General features: G+C 43.1%; 1 protein-coding gene across 1 annotated transcript in view; it reads right to left on the bottom strand.

Moving 5' to 3' along the window:
* LOC146190117 (uncharacterized) overlaps nt 1-19,446 on the bottom strand; it is a 57,950-nt gene extending 38,504 nt beyond the window's left edge. Inside the window, exons 1-5 of the mRNA XM_084605419.1 lie at nt 19,376-19,446; nt 13,238-13,320; nt 12,240-12,300; nt 7,539-7,565; nt 785-823 (exon numbers count right to left, since the gene is read on the bottom strand). Of these exons, the coding sequence (XP_084461545.1) occupies nt 785-823; nt 7,539-7,565; nt 12,240-12,279 (106 nt within the window). The 5' untranslated portion in view covers nt 12,280-12,300; nt 13,238-13,320; nt 19,376-19,446. The remainder of the gene's footprint in view (nt 1-784; nt 824-7,538; nt 7,566-12,239; nt 12,301-13,237; nt 13,321-19,375) is intronic.
* Between the last annotated feature and the right edge of the window lie 276 nt (nt 19,447-19,722).

Here is a 19,722-nt window from a genome sequence, read left to right on the forward strand (position 1 = left end):
ATATATATATATATATATATATATATATATATATATATATATATATATATATATATATATATATATATATATATATATATATATATATATATATATATATATATATATATATATATATATATATATATATATATATATATATATATATATATATATATATATATATATACATACATACATACATGCATACAGATATATAGCATAAGTAAATAGACGTACTTGGTTGCTAGAGGTTCCATACAAGTGACATAATTGCTTCATACTGTTTCCAAGTTTATTTGTAGTCGACGTTTCGGCAGGAGCCCTGCCTTTCTCAAGACTCCAGGCAGGGCTCCTGTCGAAACGTCGACTACAAATAAACTTGGAAACAATATGACGCAATTATTTCACTTATATATATATATATATATATATATTAGAAACAAACGCCCACGTATAGATTCAAATAGACAGAGTTCTAAAGTGTCAGCGCTCACTGCCGGTCGCCGTCTTCCAATGCAAGACCTAGTGAATTATTGCATCTGTCAGCCAATTTTCCTTCCTCTCTAGGCAAATGAAATATATTCACAAAATTTGTCATGATGAATATTTTACAAGCCTTTGTAATATTTAAAAACCACTCCATATCCTCTATAGTTGGTAGAATGAACACCAAAGTAAGAAACAATGGCTTCTCTAAAGCATAGCGTTTAAGTCTTTAAGAAACCCTGCACCGATGTACATGACTGGCGAGGTTCTGTATTTATACTCAGTAAGATGCGAAAAGGGAATTTTTGTAACCTACCAGGAGCTTGAGTAACTGTATCGGCACATCCACTAGCGGCTAAAAAAGACAGAGAGGAGTGCCGTATTAGTTCACCAAGCAAGTATTTTATGTACTCAACTATACAACGCGCAAACCTGCTGCCGTGTGCACGTATCAATAAACGAACACGCGGTTGTATGCTCCAATCATAACGTTGTAAACTGCTACAGTGCTTGAGCAAAATCTCCGCCCTCGTATGACATGAGCGTAAACTTTAGAAATACATTAGTGACCAAACTTCCCGTTGCAGCTGCATTGAAGGATGCCTAATAACTCAAAAGTGTTTCGTATACGCGATAAACCGTGCGCTGAAATCTTGTAAATTTGGCTATAATCGCATCTTTTTCAGCTTCTTTAGAAGATCGCGAACACAGTAAGTAACAACAAAAACAAAGTGTAATTACTCTTTTCCTAAAATATAGGAATCATAATACTTATGTAAACGCTGTTTGGAGAGCGAGCACATCCTGACCAAATCACATGAAAGCAAACGTTCGGAACGCACACAGCAATGAGAGAGAAACAAATGAACAACAATGTATTAAGGCTGAGTGTATGACGCTCGGTATGCCACCGTAATTGGGGTGATGAGAATAAGGAGCCGAAAGAGCAAGCAACAGAGCAATGAGATATCAGTTTTACGCGCGTCCATAGGGCGTTGCTATGAGGGCACACAGGGCGCAGAAAGACATTTTATAGCCTCCAACTCAAGACTCAGTGAATAAAGTCAAATCAACAAAATCATAAAGGCATCCGCGAGCGAAGAGGGAGTTCTAATCATTTTCTTTAATTCGCAAATTTTCTCTCATGTTTTTTCAGTAGCTTTTTGCACCAGAGAACCATTAGTACCGAAAACGGCAAACTATATTTAGTGATTGTTGGCAAATATAACATAATGAAGTATTCCAAATTCAGAGCACATTCTTCTTACTCCAGGTATAAGAAGGGTACATGGGTGCAAAATTGTTCTTTAGGCTGCAAAATTCCATTTTCAAAATCGGCGACTAAATTTAGCGCATTTCGTGAATTCTCTTGACGTTTGTCGAGAACCGTTCAAGAAAATAAATCCGGGCGTGGTCTTGCTTTAAAAATCCTGTGAGGTAATCATTTAAACAAAATCATAAGAGATTTACGCCGTTAAGCGCACAGCAGTGTTTTGATTATTATTAATCTTACTAATCAGAGTCATGAGTATTGTTAAGCTTAAATGTCGAAGGTCAAACTTCAAATCAAAGGTCAGATCATAATCAGTATCTGGTGACTCGTTTTCTAAGCTATACCAACGTTACATTAACTAGCGCGAGTCCACATCATTGTGGCCTCAGAAAGAGTTCAACTAGTCAGGCGACAGCGCACCATGTTCGATGGCGTTCAATTTTCATCTCACACTTCCATATGTAACTATCTACCAGAGCTGTCAGCTCATTCATACTCGATCATGTCATCTGGTTTCGCGATGTCACAAACCTCGACAAACAATCAGTGCGAGAGCTCGTTACCTGCTAATTACGACCTGCCAGATATATGCTCACAATTTCGTGAGTCTTCGAGCTTCAGACGAGGTCTGCTGACGTGCCGGTTATTGCTATGTCAACCACTGGATATAGCTGGCTATTTGAACCTGCCTTAAGCATCGTTCGCGTGCAATACCGGTGCTTGGCATGGCAAAAGTTTCCTCTGAATATACCGCTCATCGCAATAAAACGTGAAATTTTGCTCTAAACAATGCAGCTGCGATGGCGACAGTAGCGCCTTCGAAATTATGGCAACACGAGACTCCAAATAGTTCCTCATTGGAGCGGGAAGATTGTGTGTAGTTTAATGTCTTGCCGATATGATGCGTGCTTCAAATATATCTTGGAAACCACATAAAAATAGAATTAGAATACTGAACCAGTTTCCAAGCAAAATTATTCAAAAGAAGTAAAGCCAAGAAACGAACAAGTCGGCCGTCAAAGTCATTTAAACCAGTTGAAATCATTGTTAATATGCGACTCCTGCTGATATACGAGAAAAATACGACGAGATGCAATGGAAGAAATTTTAGTAGAAAAACTAAAGGAGTAAAACAAAAACATCGGAGCTTGCAAAAAACAAAACATGTTTTTCTTTTAGTACTGCATCGTAGGCGAAAGCGTAAGTTATTACCGCTGCAATGCATATGTCGTTTGGATCACAAATCAGTGACGTGTACTAAACTTTCGGTGGTGTCAAACCACCTCAGCTGGTAAACCTGATATCACATTGTGGCTGACTCACAGTACTTTCATGGTTAATAGGATCATCGACCCAATTCGACTCAGGTTACAGAGGGACGTCTCAGTGAAGGACACCGGAAATTTCCAACTCCTGTGGTTAGTTATCCTGCCCAGCCAGCATACACTACACGACTAACTTGCTTTTAACATCCATCAAAAAGCACCTGCCGCTGCCGTCACTGTTGACTGGCATCCTTTCGTTCAGCATTCCAGCATCCTAACCGCTTATCCACGAAGTAAATTGCCAAGTCACAGCTATTCTCCGTTTATTATATGTCATGAGGACGTTCTGTGCAAACTATTCGTTTTATTTCACAACCAAAAGGGCACTTATTCCAAATTCCATCCAATTTTGTTCCCTCTAACAGTTTACTTTTAGGCTTTTTCAGCTCTAGCCGACATTTTTTCGTGAAAATAAGGGACAATCCAATTCAATTTCAACATCTTCCGGCTCCGGTCAATTTCAATTCGGTAAATAAGTGACATAGCGTCTGGGATCCGCAGCTCTAAATTGGTGCTGACGTCAGCATTTTGAATTACAAACTGTGGTGGTGCAACTAATACCCTAAGCGCATAAAAGACTTTTGTCTTCCTGCAGGAATGCTCAGTATTATTAGAATGTTGTTTTCCATTTAGGCCAGCAGCTTTTAGCCATGAGTTTGCCAATCCAAATCCACAACAGATCGGGTGCTTTATTTTGGCGCCAGCTTAAACGCTCACGTTCACAAGCCTCTACAGCGTCTCGTACTTCTCCTTCAAATTTGGAATTGGGTCACTCATGTTAGGTTCACGGCTAAAGTTGGAACTGCCTAGTTAAAGGCCCAGTAAACCAGAAAATCCGGCGTCGGGTTTTTGAGCGAAAAATCACGAGCACGGCGCAAGGCAGTAGACATGGCTGCGTCGAGACTGGAAGTAGGGCTGAGAGGTGTGCACGGGCTGAGATACTGAGCGCGAGCCCAGTCCGGGCCAGATGCTACAGACCCGAGACCGGCCCGGCCCAACTCTAAAAGGGTCTGCGTCTGGCCCGGCTCGGCCCGACACTCCAGCCCGGTCCGGGCCCGGTCCGTCATGCTATATTTGCAGTTGAAGCGATGATGCAGAAGGGAATGGTTTCAAGATGATAATTTTTAGCCAAGATCTTGAAATCTTGAGTTCTCCTGTTTGAAATGACGAATTTGCTCAATATATATATATATATATATATATATATATATATATATATATATATATATATATATATATATATATATATATATATTGTTACGTGGAAGATCTAAAGTCTGAAAGCTCTCCGCACAGCTAACGTTGATGAGGGCACAGATTTCACGACACTCAGCGTCGTCGTCTTCTCGGAGTCTGTTGCACTTCTTCATCCTCATCACGAACAGCGAATACAGCTAAGTAACACTACCCCCCCCCCCCCCCCCCCCCCCCCCGCGGGAAAATCACAGTCCCGGTGCGGTCTATGTTAGCGAAATAGAACGTTGATAATAGGGTTTTAGACGGGACACATGTACTATTTCGGAGGTTGGAGCTGTGGACGGGGACTTCGGAACCACAGATTCAACTTCGTAGGTGACGTCGGTCACAGGGCGCAAAACACGGTAAGGGCCAGCGTAACGGGGCAAAAGTTTTTCACACAAGCCCACTCGACGGCACGGGAGCCACAACAAAACGAGAGATCCAGGAGTGTAGTGGACATCACGGTGGCGGCTGTCGTACCGGATCTTTTGGGAGTCTTGGGATGCAGAGAGCCTGGCATGAGCTATCCGGCGGGCATCATGAGCGCGGGTGACGGCATCACTGGTGTAAGTACCGGTGGCGTCTGCCGCGAGTAGGGAGGTGTCGAAGGTTAGTAACGGTTGTCGGCCAAATAATAAATAAAATGGGGAGTATCCAGCGGTAGAATGGACAGATGAATTGTAGGCGAATGTGACAAAGGGGAGATGAACGTCCCAATCTCGATGGTCGTCAGACACATACATGGCCAGCATGTCTGTGAGGGTACGGTTTAGACGTTCCGTGAGGCCATTGGTCTGGGGATAATATGCGGTGGTGAATTTGTGGCGGACGGAGCACGAACGGAGAATTTCGTCAACCACTCGCGACAGGAAACAGCGGCCACGGTCAGTTAGTAGTTCACGAGGAGCACCATGATGAAGAATTACGTTTTCTAGAAGCAAGTCAGCGACGTCTGTGGCGCAGCTGGTCGGGATGGCTCGGGTAATAGCATACCGAGTAGCGTAATCGGTGGCGACGGCGATCCATTTGTTCCCCGAGGCGGAAACTGGAAAGGGGCCAAGGAGATCAACGTCTATACGGGAAAACGGGTCAGTTGGTATGGGTATCGGCTGCAGATGACCTGAAGGCAAAATTGTGGGCTTCTTCCGACGCTGACACAGTTCACACGCGGCAATGTACTGCTGGACAGAACGGTAGAGCCCCGGCCAGTAGAAACGTCGGCGCAGGCTGTCGTATGTGCGAGAGACACCCAAGTGGCCAGCCGTGGGAGCATCATGGAACTGTTCAAGGATGGTGGAACGCAGGTGTTGTGGAACGACGAGCAAAAGGTCTGTGCCATCTGGTCGCATATTACGTCGGTATAGGGTGTTCTCGTGGAGCACAAATAAGGCGAGAGATGGGTCAGGGCGGTCGGAGATAAGACGGAGGATAATGGAATGCAGAGAAGGATCTAGGTGCTGCTCCTTGGCAGTGTTAGCAAAGGCGGAGACAGACAAGACACATGCATCATCGTCAGAGTCTGTAGGACTAGGGGAGTCGACGGGATGACGTGACAAACAGTCTGCATCTTGGTGAAGCCGGCCGGACTTGTAGACGACGGAAAAGGTGTATTCTTGTAATCGTAGCGCCCAGCGCCCCAAACGGCCAGTAGGATCTTTGAGAGAGGAAAGCCAGCACAAGGCATGATGGTCTGTTATCACAGTAAAATGGCGGCCAAACAAATAAGGGCGGAATTTCGTAATAGCCCAGACAAGCGCCAGGCACTCTCGCTCTGTAATAGAATAATTTTGTTCAGGTGTTGAGAGGAGGCGGCTGGCATACGCAATCACCCTTGTACGGCCGTGTTGTTGCTGACCGAGAATAGCTCCTATTCCATGACCACTTGCGTCGGTACGGAGTTCAGTATTGGCGGAAGGGTTGAAGTGGGCCAAGACTGGTGGAGTAGTTAGAGCAGCAATAAGCTCTGAGAAAGCTGCAACTTGTTCAGGCCCCCAATAGAATGAAACGTCTTTCTTGAGGAGTTGGGTGAGCGGACGAGCGAGGACTGCGAAGTTCGGGACGAATTGTCGGAAGTAGGAACATAGGCCAATAAAGCTTCGGACATCGCTGGATGAACGCGGAGTGGGAAAATCTCTGACGGCACGTATCTTGTCAGGGTCAGGCTGAACACCGGAAGCATTAACCAAGTGACCAAGCACTTTGATTTCCCGATGACCGAAACTGCATTTCTTTGAGTTGAGTTGCAGGCCGGCGCGACGGAATAGCTCGAGAATGGTAGTAAGGCGAGAGAGGTGGCTGTCAAAAGTGGACGAGAAAACAATGACGTCGTCTAAGTAACAATATATATATATATATATATATATATATATATATATATATATATATATATATATATATATATATATATATATATATATATATATATATATATATATATATATATATATATATATATATATATATATATATATATATAGAGAGAGAGAGAGAGAGAGAGAGAGAGAGAGAGAAAGAGCACATACGTAGAATTAACTATTGTACAAAAACAACAAGTTATGAATTGAATTCTAGCACTTGCAGCGCTCCTGGACCCCTTTGCTCGGTCACTGACGGCTACAAAAGATACATTCTCGCTGAGGAGGAAAGGCGGGTCGACGTCGGGAAAGTACTCGGAAGCTCTCGCGTGGGGAGGACGCGGAAAATGCTGTGCATTCTGCTTATCACACTATGGCCGTATTCGCGCGTTTTCGCAAACGTTGCATGCGTTCGTGATCAAACTGTCCGGCCAGGCCTGGCCCGCCCGAGACAAATATACGTTGGCCCGAGCCCGGCTATAGCCCGAGAAAGAGGTCTGGCCGGGTCGGACATGGGCTTTCGGGCCAGCCCAAGCCCGTGCACAGCTCTAGTAGGGTTACGTGACGTTACGTATGGCCGAAGTAGCCATCTTTAACCCGTCCTTTCATATGGGAGGGTGATATTAGACACAGCCTGCCAGGACCCTTGCATTTTGTCAGGAACATTATCCATATGCCAGGCAATCACATTCATGCGACTTCGTTATGAATCCATACTCTATATCCCGGCTGGTAGCCTTAATTGTAGCAAAATACCCTCAAAAGCGGAGCTTAAGTGTCCCGCACAACTTTTTTATATCAGCACAGTCCAAAAATACTATCGTCTGCACATATGCAGTGCGACGTTTAGCTAAACAAGAGACAACAGCAAGAACTCACCAGGAAGTTGATCTTGTGCTGAAGCCACTAAAGGCAGATGAAAATTATATGTGAATATATTATACTTTAAAGCGAAAGTTTTTCAATATGATTTGTTGCCAGTCTTATACCCAATGCACACAAAGGAAATAGCTCTCTGCTGAAGAAAAGCATTCGCCTACTGTTGGCACAATGTTTCTGCCCACTGGCTTTGTCCAGTGCTCAAAATTTCTTAGTGTCGCCTGGGAATGCGGAGAATGTTTTGTCACAATCCAAAGCACAAAAATATTCTTTCCTAAGATTATGTATTCTCCTTACTTCAGATGAGGCTAGCAGACTCAAAACTTGACAGAAACTTTGTCATGTGTGCGAATCGTTTCCTCTACACGTACTTACCTTTTTTTTACTTGGTTGCTGAAAAATCTAACACACGACACGGTCCCATATACTAAGCTCGACGATAATGTAGAGCCTTGAATAAAAAAATGGTTTATTGTAAGAAAACAAGGAGCAAATAAGGGAATGTGTGCAAACACATGCATCAATACATATTCAAGAGAGCAGCACCAGGGCTCAACGTTGATTTCCTCCGAGATGATCGTTGTGCCTTGTCTAGTGATACGATAATAACGTGCATTGAATTGTGTGAATGAAATCAACTTTTTGACGTTCTACGTTCCTGAGAGAGGGCACAGTATAAAAATTGTATCTCTAGTTCTGGGGCAGTTCCAACCTTCCAACATCCCCCACTCCTGCGAACATGTCTTGCACATATTTATTATATCCCTGTCACTGCCATCTAGCCTCTATAACTTACTCTAGACTCATAGCTCAAAAATGAGATGAGGAGTGATTAACTATCGTCACCTCCTGGACTTCACACAGAGGTGTGTTCAAGCAGGATTGCAATGGAATTAAATAGAAGTGGCTTGAGCATTTCTGGAGCAGACATCGGTGCGCTTTCAATTGTCAATAAATGATCGCAGATTATTCAGGTTAATTTTAAGGGAAAACCGCTTTATGCTTCTAAAATTGTAGAAAAAAAATGTTTATTTGGTCATTAAAAAGTTCTTACTACTTTATTACAGGTTTAAAGATCAATCTCTCCAGCATAGCTTGGCTAAGCACGGTTATAGAAGAGCCCGGTTTTAGAAGCATTTTGCGCTGTGTTGCTAAGCCGGGGAAGATTCATGCAGATAATCTCGTTTACAGAGAGAAAGCTTAAATTAACATGGTCAAACACGATTTTCTAAAGTTCATCTTCTGCATAGCTGTCGTGGAGCGTCAAGGAAACGCAGCCGAAGCACTGGTTCTAGCGCGCTACGGATCCATAGCTGTCTGCGAACCTCAAGTACACCACAGTCGGGTCTAGAGGACAAGGCGGTGTCGAGTATACTTTTAAGGCGTATTTCTAAGGAGGTACGCCAAAAGGAAAGAGGTGGCGGTGGATGGAAAACACGTACCTAAAGGCCTGCGTAAACAACGCCGTCAATTTGTGCCCTTGAGGAGATAAGTATTGTGGGGTTCAATCGGGGCTCGGGCTATGCTCTCCTAGCCGCTAGTTCTGACCACATCCGTAGCAGGGAAGAATGAAATACCGAGGCACAGCCCACGGGCCAAACTGTTTATTGGGAACGCTCAATTTTTATCCTTGGTCTAGCAACATCCGCGCGCTCCGGCGTCGGGGCGTCGTCTTCCGCTGCAGAGATGTCTGTCGAAGATGAGAGAGGAGGGAGAAGGAGGGTTCGCCCGGCGCGCTACGCCAATCCTCTCACCCCGCCCTCTCCACCACAGCTCCAGGGGAAGGAGGCCAGGAGAGGAAAGATGAAAGCTCCCCGTGAAAGAGAAAAAGGGTGTTCGCAGTGTCGTGCGGGCGAGGGAAATATTCAATCCCACAGTCATCATCATCACCATTAGCCTGACTATCGCCACTGCAGGGCGAAGGCCTCTCCTATATTCAACCAATTAACCCGATCCTGTGATAGCTGCATCCCGTAATGCATAATCACAAAATGACGTCGTTACAGGTGAGAGTATCATTAAATATTGTTAACTGCAACATTACTATATACATAAACGTGTGTGCATTCGATACATGAGAAATGCTATAGACGCCGTTTTGGCCTGCAATGCCGAGAAGCCGACATAATCAGGTTCCAAATACTTATTTTGGTGCTCGTGAGGTTTAACGACATGGCCGATCATCATCATTATTACCCTGACTAAACCTGATGCAGGGCGAAGGGCTCTACCACTCGACAATATTTCTCCAATTAACCCGGTGCAGCGCTAGCTACGTGCACTAGACCCCTGCGAACTTCTTAATCTCATCCGCCCACCTAACTTTCTGCCGCCACCTGCTACGCTTTCCTTCCCTTGGAATGCAGTTTGTTACCCTAAACGACCATCGGTTATCCTCTCTTCGTACTGCATGTCCTACCCATGCCCATTTCTTCTTAATTTCCACTAGAATGTCAGTAACTTTGGTTATTTCTCTGACCCACTCTGCACGCTTCCTATCCCTTAACGTTACCCCAACCATTTTTCGTTCCAAAGCGCTCTGTGTTGTCCTTAACTAAAGTAGAACCCTCTTCGTTGGCCTCCACGTTTCATCCCCATAGGTGAGTACAGGTAAGATACAACTGTTGTATAATTTCCTCTTGAGCGATACCGGTAAGCTGCTAGTCACAATCTGCGAGTGCTTGCCAAATGCGCTCCATCCCAACCTTATTCTTCTTGTTATTTCCTTTTCATTGTCCGGATCTGCGGTTACTATACTTGTATTCAGTAGACATTTTCGCCTACTACTTCCAGTGCTTCGCTACCAAACGTAAACTGCTGTTCCTTCCCGAGGCTGTTGAACATTACCTTAGTCTTCTGCATATTGATTTTCAAGCCTACCTTTCTACTTTTTCTGTCTAGGTCATCAATCATTATTTGCAGTTCATCCCCCGAGTTGCTTAGCAAGGCAATGTCATCAGCAAATCGCAGATTACTGAGGTATTCTCCATCTACCCTTGTCCCTAACTGCCCCCATTTCAAGTCTCTGAATACTTCTTCTAAGCAAGCTGTGAATAGTAGTGGGGAGATCGTGTCTGTGTGCCTAACACCTTTCCTTATAGGGATTCTGTTACTTTCTTTATGCAGAACTATCCCATGGTACCGCTACGGAAAAATTTGTCAGGTGTGTAAAGAAACAGCGGCAGATGTGCGAAGTACAAGAAGCTAGTCAGCAGATAAATTCGATTAAGAAGCGAGCACCGCCGAATCTGTGTGCCGCAAGGGCGAAGAAGAAGCGCGATGCCGGCTCCGGGCGCCGCACCCGAGGAGGTTAAATTGCAACGCCGACGACCTTGGCTTGACGGGTGCAGTAAATCTTTCGCTCTAAAACGTTTTCAGAACGAGAGCACGTTATCGTTTGTATGGACCCCTCTGAATACTAGCGCTTTTTTTTATTATTCGCACGCTTTAATTTTTGCCGAATAACAGGGGCTACCATAATTCGGCCTTGTCAAAAAAACCGGGGTTTTACTATTTTGGTGGGCCTATCTCGTCACTTTTTGTTTGACGCATGATCAAATTTAAAAAAAAAAAAAAGTTTTAAGGACTGATTATTCAAGTACACAGAACAAAAAATAAATACTTGAGAATACATTACAGGGCTCCAAACAGCATTTACAGGATCTATATGGGAGAAACGCTTAGGCTTTTTCATAATTGTTCGTCGTATCAGCTATGCCCTGTATAGAGGGTGTGTCCGGAAAGTAATGCAAATTTATTGCTAGAAACGAAATTATTCAAGATGTCGTTACAGACGTTTAAAAGTAATAGTCCTTTCCGCATCTCCACATATTTGCTAGCCACTCTGCAAAGTACCGTACGCATCGTGGAAGGCGTCAACAGGGACCTCGTTTAGAGCCTGTTTAACGGCGGTTTAGATCCATTTTATGTCCCAAAACGGGCTGCTTTCAGGACGCTCTTGATTCTTGAGAACATTAAGAAGTCTAGCAAAGCCAGGTCTGAGGGGCCGGGGCAGCGTTGCCAAGTTATGCTTGGCCAGAAACTCCAATACGAGCAGAGAGATCGGCTGGTCCGGTGTAACTTCCAGGTATCGGTGATCTTTCCCGCTCGAACGACCCTTTTTCTCAGTCTCTCGAGCGCATTCACCTGGTAGACAGCCTTGATTGCCTACCCTTGGAGTACAAATATGTTTTCTCTAAATCCTTGGCATCAAAAAAAAAACCATTTGCATTGTTTTAATTTCGACACAATCATCGTTGCCTTATTGGGGTGAGGGGCTCTGAGGGTTGCCATCCGGAATTTTGGCGGTTCGCGGTGCTATGAGAATAGGAATGTAGCGCTATGCGAATAGGACAAAACAGATTTCCCATAGACTTGTTGGATCATTTGATAAGTCTCGACAAGACTCAGTTTATCACAGAACGTGATCGCGTACCGTTGTTCGCTTGCAGATGCCATCACACGTCATGACAAGTGCACTATCAGCAGGTACCCGAAAACAGCGATCATGACGCTTCCCTTGTTCAGAGCAATCTGCGCTGCAATCTGCAAAAAAAAATCTATTTAAAAGCTAAATAATGTCGAACGCTTTCACGTATACCCTTCGGTTACGCTGCCTGACTAGGACATGTTTTGCGGTCGGCAACCAATTAATATCTACAAGTGCCTATTACATGAAAATCACTATGCAATAAGGCTTACCTGCGGCGATTGCGAGCGTGAATATGCATATATTTCGCATCTTCCGCTCCTTTCTGGCCCTCTGTTAATAAAAATATTATTACATTCTAACAAACGCTTGCTCGCCCACAAAATTTCACTCATGTTTGTTGAGCACAAAGAAATAAATATGTTTAAAAATATTATCTCAATCTTTTCATCCTTTCTTGGTGTGAGCTATCATTTACTTCTGAACCCTAGCTTTACTTTGTACTGACGCTTAAGAGGAAGGAAAATAGTTTTCTATTGAACCAATTTCTTTTTTTTCACAAAAAATGCTCACTGCCTAAAATGAACAATTGCATTATAACTTCGTTAGGAATGCCATAGAAAACTTTGCATTGTTTTTCGATCACTCCATGCATATGTCCTTATGCGACCTGAAGCTGATATTGATCATCTACGAACGAAATAGTCATTACATATCGGGATAAGGGCTGTACTGAAAGATATCTGGCTAACCATAGTACAACTAGATATTTTGTTATAGGGTTTCGATCATTTCAAATTTTACATTTAAGGATCATCTTTTTTACCTTTCTAATTTTAATCCGTTATTTTATTTCTTCCTTTTTACTTTAATTACACTATTTTATTTGTCTGATTTATCTTTTATCATCATCTTAGGCTATTGTTATCACTATGTTATACGTTCTCTTGTCAATAACTAGTATAATGACATCATATAATACTGTGAATATTTACCTAAATTCTAGCTAAGTTATATTATCAGACATATTTTACCACGTTTTGGCACCTTTTCAGCCCGACTTAGGTAAAGCAGCTTCCATAGTCACACAAAGGATTGAAATTACACTTCCCATATATTTCGCTATTGATCAACTGAAACAAATCGACCTCATTTTCTTAGACCTTTCGAAAACTTTTGACAGCGTATCACACTGTGAACTTATTATGAACCAAATGCAACCTTTACAGCCGGCCCCATTGTAGATTGGATTGTTGACTATCTGACTTACCGTGCTTAATTCGCCGAAATTAACAACGCGAAGTCCGAAACAGCCAATTTAACATATTGTGTACCACAATGAAGATGGTATACCTGCAAGTATTTCCCAAAACATTAATTTTTTGCCTATGACTGCGTACTTTACCAGAAACTTAACTCTGTCAATGCCCATATAGGTTTAAATAACGCTTTAATATCAGCGAAAAAGTGGTGTGAAGAATGGCAGATGACTATTAGTGTTAAAAAATTAGTTTGTTTATCGGTAACCAGAAAGAAGCATGGATCAATTTTTCAGTACACATTAAAGAACATTCCTCTTGCATTGGTCTCCGAAAACAAATATTTAGGCGTAACTCTGACCTCTGACCTCAGATGGGATTCTTATGTCAAATATGTCACATCAATCGCATTAAAACAGTTATTTTTCATTAACAGATGCCTCAAACTGGCGCTATCGGAAACAAAATGACTTGCTGACTTACGCATAACACAACTGTTAGGCCAGTTCTAGGATATTCCAATGTTGTTTGCTTTCCTCTCACCAACAAGCTTGTTAAACAAATAGAAGCAGTACAGAGGAAGGCGATCAGATACATAACAAACACAGGTTGAGAGGCTCACCAACAGAACTACTCAAACGCGCAGGACTACTAACGCTTCAAAACAGAGCATAACTAGCGCCCCTTAAAACCATGTACCGACGTATACGCATCAATTAAAAGAGAAACTTCAAGATACATATCAAAATCACAAAAGAGGCTAACACGTACTAATCACATACACTAGGCGAATTTTCATTCCATACTGCTTCAAATGGTCGTACTTTCATCGCGCTATACGCAAATAGAACATCTCAAACACTTCCGGGGTTATATGTTCATCGTTAAACGCTTTTAGCATACTTATGGAAAATCAACTACTTACATCTCAGTAATTATTGTGTTTTTATGTCAATACAAATGTGTTCCTTTTTATTTTTGGCTGGTAGAGTACCTATTTCTTCGCGAAATCCTTATCACGGGCTTCTCATTCTAGTTTAAATACTATGCGTATTTTCTGGTGTATATTTTCGCGTCTTATTTTGATATGTACTTTGATTATTTATCATTGCTATATTTTGTGTCACTGTACTATTGAATGCCCTCCCTGTTACGATCTCTAAAGGATTGACAGTATCGAATAAATTATTTAATAAATATTTCTTATATTGACATAATTATCATGACCATCGAGTACTCTTCACAAACACTGCTAATATGTCTAATTGTCATCAATGATCTGTTGTTAAATGCCGAATTATCGTTATTTATTGTCGTCAATATCGTTCTCTCTCGGGACACACACCCATCGCATGACCACACATCCTGCCCAAGCTCCCGATTAGTCAAGGATTGCTTTCGCATTAACATAATGACCCATAACAAGGAGCCTTGAATTAGGAATATTTTGCACATAAGCAAACCGGAAATATTTTCCTTGTGTAGTCACGGGGAGTTCACATAAAAAATGGTAGTGCTGTGCTGCGAGACGGAAATTAGGATTGCTTCATGCGAATTTTGCCGCTAAAGTAAACTCTTAACTTCCTTTATACTGCAGTTTTCCCTTTCCAATATATGAGGCGAGACCATTTCATTCTCACCCATAGTCTCTTGCCATGAATTAGGTGGTCTTTGCTCCGTTTAAGTTCATACACTGCTCCTTTTACATTCCTTCGCATTGATGACTTGTGTAAACAACGCTTGCATCATCGGTTGCATTCTGTTCCAGTAAAGCACCTTCTGCACTAATATTAATTGAATTCTGACGTCTAAGCCCGGGCTATTTCCTTTCTATTAGCGCCCTTATACCGATACCGATGCCGAATAACCATCATGCTGCATTTTTAATTTTCGTAATATTATTTTATACCTTAAGGTGCAGGCTGGTGACGCTTTTTGTATGTTTAAACCTAACAGAAATACCACAGAGAAGACGTAACTCACGACAGGACCCAACAGGCTGCATACCAAAGTAAGCAGTCAATACTTAAGGCGGAGTCACACTGGAGAAATACCGGGCCTAAATCAGTCCGTCAATCGCGTTTTCGCTTAATGTTGGCGACCCTGTCATACCATGCCAACATAAACTACTCAGAAAGATGTCTCCCGACAACAGCTATCGCGAACTTTCTTCGGCAGTTCGGCAACACTGTGTCACACCGCCAAAACTTGCTGCTCGTTGCAGCGCCGATGTCAGGAGCTGGCCGCTTCACTACAGTTTCGCACAAATGTGTGTGCTATACACGGGGCTATGAAAGATTAAATATCGAAAGAGGCCCTGTTTTAATCTAAACATGCTTTAACGGTGAAGGAGGGCACGTAAATTCTTGCGCGCTTTAGTTTACATTGCACTGATGCACCGCTTTTGTGCCCCGTCTTGAGTGCTGCTTTCGCGTGTCCAAATGTGCTGATTGTGAACACAATTCACGAATTTTCGCTAATAAAGATAGCCGTCGAGTATATATTTGCTTACAGTGAACTGAAATCGAAGATTGCTTACATTGCAGGACGCGCGTACAATAACGACGAAGCGCCGATGCGAATCCGTCCGCAGAGCAATGCTACAAGCGGCCGGCTGGAAGCAGTCGTGGGCGCTCCTTGTGGGGAACAAATTAGTACAGCCGCCTAACACACGTCTTAGCAATCGTATTTTACTATAAGATGGCTTATCTGTAAAGAAATGAGGAAAAACTCGCCTATCGTCGCCTGGCGCACCCGCGGGAGGCGCTTTTGCCGAACGCTATGCCCTACGCGCTAATTGTGCGGCGGCATGCTGCTGTCGCACAATTAGAGAAGGCTTGTTCTGAAAGCATTTTTGTAGCAACAGCTACATTGGCCACAGTCTCTGCATTTCGCCACGCCTGTCCGTGCCTGTCCGGTGCTTTCTCGTGCCTGTCCGAAGAGCAAAGAAAGAAGAAGAAGGCGACGAAGAAGACAAAATAAGAAGCGACTGCGAACAGAAAGAAGAAGGAGAAGAAAAAGAAGAAGCAAATAAGAAGACAGATAGCTGGGTATTTGGTAGAGGCGAACGACAACAGCGAACTGCTAGGACAAAAGGTTCAGTCGTATGACGGTGATGTGCCCCGGAGTTCGACATAGGGTCGATGTCAAACAACTAGAAGTTTTCTACATCCGGATGAGAATTGTCAGCGAAGAGAGGCAAAGGCTGCCCATACGTGAAGTGGTTCCCCTGTGGCATTAATAAAGCTGAAATAAACGTGAAACCATTGAGTAAATTACTATGTGCAAAAGCCATATCTTTACCTTCAAGCCAAACATGAGCGTAGCCATGCAGATACTCTAGGTAGAAGGCAAAGAGTAGCGGCGACGTAGGATAGCTTTGCTTCACGAATGACAGAATCGGCACAGGCTCGGAGAGGTCACCATTAACAATCAAGCGAGGGGAACAGTTGTGGTAGCAAAGTTGCATCCCTTCAAGTACAGTTAATGGAACATTGGCACAGTCGAGAAGCGAAAACAGACACGAAGGCCGAACACAAAAAAAATGCCTTCGCAAGGTCAATCTGGAGTAGAGCAAGCTGCTCATAAGAGCCGGAGAAAGGTTGAGAATTGTACTTGCAATATACACGTTACGTTGTATGAATCAGCCTTTCAAACCACATCTCTGATGAATACCAATGACTACCATATCGCATATTGTAGACAATTAGATACCGCTTTCGCTGAAATTTTATAGTACACATTTGCCAACGTGACTGGCCTGCAGCCATCCACCCATCCACTGAGCGCAGTTTTTTTTTATCCGTGCTTTTTGAAATTAGGACTGTGTAATACCTAGTAAACTACTTACGCGGAACCCCTACATCTATACTTGAAGTGAAAATCTAGTGCAAGGCTGCAGGACAAGGCCCAGCAGATTTAAAAGCTTTCTAAAACACGCATGAGATGCCATCTGGGTCACTATCACTATGACAACTATTCCACCTCTTTTAAACGCCTGTTTGATTACTACATCTGTCCATCTACTGAGCGCCTTCAATGCTTCTCGTTCCTTTCGTAAATGTTTGCTTCCCTGGCCTTGGGCTCTTATATACTCTTATTATGTAGTTTTGGACAGGACCAATGTGTATGTCCAAATACTTTTCTCTCCCCGTGTTCGAGGTCCAGTGTCGATATTTAAGGCCGAATTCTCTGTCATGTGCCGCAGTCTGTATTCCATCAAGAATTACTCCCTGAGACGCAGAGTTCGTGCAAAGTTGACCAGGCCCTTTGATATGTGTTATTAGGAGTAAATAATTAAATATTCATGTACCAAAGGTAAGCCTTAACTTCGTTGGAGTATTCGCTTGACTGAAGAGGCTTTGGGACGCAAAACGCTATGAGTATTGTTATCTTTCGATCTGAACATGGATCGCCTTACAGTATCATAGATATATTTTAATACTTTACTATGTTTTAATAATTTAGTGCATTTCGAGTTTGACCCCGTGTGCTTTGACTAAACCTGGCTATGACTAGGCGTTATGTGCTGCATATTGTGGCAAGCTCTCCAAGAGATGGGAGTTCCAATTCACCTCATCTGTTTCCTCAGGAACCTTTATGAAGGGCAAGAGGCCACAGTCAGAACTGGGCATGGCCTTACTGATTGGTTTCCGATTGAGAAAGGGGTGAGGCAAGGCTGCATACTGTCGCCCTGCCTATTTAACCTATATGCAGAGTGCATCATGAGTAAGGCCGGTCTGGACGAGTCTTCAGCTGGAGTGAAGATTGCTGGAAAACGTATCAACAACCTTAGATATGCAGATGATACCACTTTAATGGCAGAAAGTGAAGTGGAACTCAAGAGACTTCTGATGCGCGTACAAGAAGAGAGTGAGAAGTTTGGGCTTAAACTGAACATTAAAAAGACGAAGATCATGGCGTCTTGCCCTATCAAGTCCTCGAGCATCAATGGACAAGAAGTGGAAGCTGTGACAGATTTTCTGTTCTTGGGCGCCAAGATTACCTCGGAAGGAGACTGCAGCCATGAAATTAGGAGACGCCTGCTTCTGGGAAAGAGAGCAATGGTTAGCCTTGACCGTCTAGTAAAGAGCAGAGACATTAGTCTACCAACCAAGATCCGTATAACCCGTGCTATGGTCTTTCCAGTTGTGATGTATGGATGCGAGAGTTGGACTGTGAAAAAGGCTGACCGCCGAAGAATTGACGCGTTTGAATTGTGGTGCTGGCGAAGACTCTTAAGAGCTCCATGGACTGCCAGAATCAAATCAGTCGATATTGTCGACCATAAACCCTGACTGCTCATTGGAGGGTCAAATTATAAAGTTAAAGCTCAGCTACTTTGGTCATCTGATGAGAAGAGAGGAGTCGCTGGAGAAATATTTGATGTTGGGAAAGTTTGAGGGTCGCCGGAGAAGGGGTAGGCAGCGAACGCGATGGTTAGATGGCATTCTCGAGGCATTGCAGATGAAGCTATGTGATGTTAAGAAGATAGTTAGAGACCGGAAAGCGTGGCGTGACATGGTCCATAGGGTCACGAAGAGTCGGACACGACTGAACGCCTGAACTACAATTATTGTTTAACAGCTATCTTTCGGCTTGATATCATGTCACCCTATATTATTCCTAACTGTTATAGGTAAAAAAAGACTCAGGTATCAAAAACCATAGGAGAAGATTTTGTTCAATGGAATATGAAGGAATAATTCATCGCCTAGGCAACTGGTTAAAAAGTAGCTTATTGGTTTAATTGAATGGATTAAACGTTTCTAAGCGACTCAGGCTACGAGAGGAGCCATTGAATTATCCGGATATTTCAACCACATTAGGTTTTTATAACGTGCAATAACATAACACAGCACACGGGCCCGTTGCATTTCGGAACCGTCGAAAAGCGGCCGCGTGCCCGGGATTCAATCCGGCACCGCGGCTGTGCAGAGGGAATATGAAAATGAACCACAGCGCTAAGTTTAGAGGTTGCCATGGCATAAACGTTGTAAGCATTTTACGACATAAAAATCTCACCAAAACATTTTAAACGAGATGCTTGCTCACCTTTCGCGTTTAGTAATATACTTAAAAAACGCGCTCTACGTGCCACCGCTCTTAAAGTGCTAAACCGTTTCATTGAGAAAAAATGAAGTTCTCACCAGCCACGTCCCACGCCCAGTCGTCACCAGTTTCAGAGCAGACCAGTTAAAAGTGCAGTACTGCCGCATCGGTAAAATAGACCTTCTTTTGTACTGACGCTAATCACGAAGCAGTGTACTTTCTTTTGCAGAAAGGGCAAGGCATGGTTTCATCAAATACCACGGTCAAGATACTTGTTGACGTATCGTGACCTTACTGTCATAATTGGTATTTATCATTTCAAAAACGTGTGTTGCATTAAAAAAATAAACAAATAATGTAGTGACCCATGTTGTAGTGCGAGCTTCGTTTTGTTAGATTCATTGAGCGATTTCTTCTAAAGTTAGATTTTCATACTCTTAGGCTC

The sequence above is a fragment of the Amblyomma maculatum genome, chromosome 5 (assembly GCF_055883805.1).
Source record: "Amblyomma maculatum isolate TAMU_Amacu chromosome 5, ASM5588380v1, whole genome shotgun sequence".
Lineage (NCBI taxonomy): Eukaryota > Metazoa > Arthropoda > Arachnida > Ixodida > Ixodidae > Amblyomma > Amblyomma maculatum.